Genomic DNA, 637 nt, shown 5'->3' on the forward strand with positions numbered 1-637 from the left:
GTGAGTGGGTCTCAGAATATAAAAGGTCTACAGCCTCCCACATTCGCTCCTCCTCCTCCTCCAACACAAAACCAGACAGAGAATGGAGCCAAGGCCAAAAACAGGAGCGGATTTATGAAGTTTTTCAGAAAATAATTTTTACGTAACAGCAGATTTTACCCTCAATATTGGGTTCCTATTTATATTTGAATCCAATGTTTTATGTGGTTATTATGTGATGCATTCTCTAAAATTAATAATGTTTTAATCAAATTATTTAAATAATGTTTTTGTGATTTTGGACTCGTAAATATTATTGTATATTTGTGCAGAAAATTTGATGATATACAGTAAATGAGGATTTCACAAGTCTTGCTAAAGTGTTTGCAAATTACGATAAATATTTTGGTATTTGAATAAAAATCATGTGCTTACCTCTGACTGTACTTTATGAATGTTTACTGTTACAGTCCATCAAAAGCAAAAACATAAAACGGGTTTATTTATTCCCTGGGAAATTATTCATATTAACTGCAAGCGCCGTCGAAAGTTGCTGAAAGTTTATAAATGTATTTTTAAAAATGGCTTACTGTGTTACAAACTATGAAATATTATAATACACTTATTTTGGACAATAAATTCAAAGAGGCTAATTTAT

At 30.8% G+C, this 637-nt stretch overlaps 1 protein-coding gene across 1 annotated transcript in view; it reads left to right on the forward strand.

Moving 5' to 3' along the window:
• sptbn5 (spectrin, beta, non-erythrocytic 5) overlaps window positions 1–413 on the forward strand; it is a 48161-nt gene extending 47748 nt beyond the window's left edge. The window contains 1 exon segment of the mRNA XM_056476586.1: window positions 2–413. Coding sequence (XP_056332561.1) covers window positions 2–135 — 134 coding nt within the window. The 3' untranslated portion in view covers window positions 136–413.
• The last annotated feature ends 224 nt before the right edge of the window (window positions 414–637 follow it).

The sequence above is a fragment of the Danio aesculapii genome, chromosome 17 (genome assembly GCF_903798145.1).
Source record: "Danio aesculapii chromosome 17, fDanAes4.1, whole genome shotgun sequence".
Taxonomy (NCBI): domain Eukaryota; kingdom Metazoa; phylum Chordata; class Actinopteri; order Cypriniformes; family Danionidae; genus Danio; species Danio aesculapii.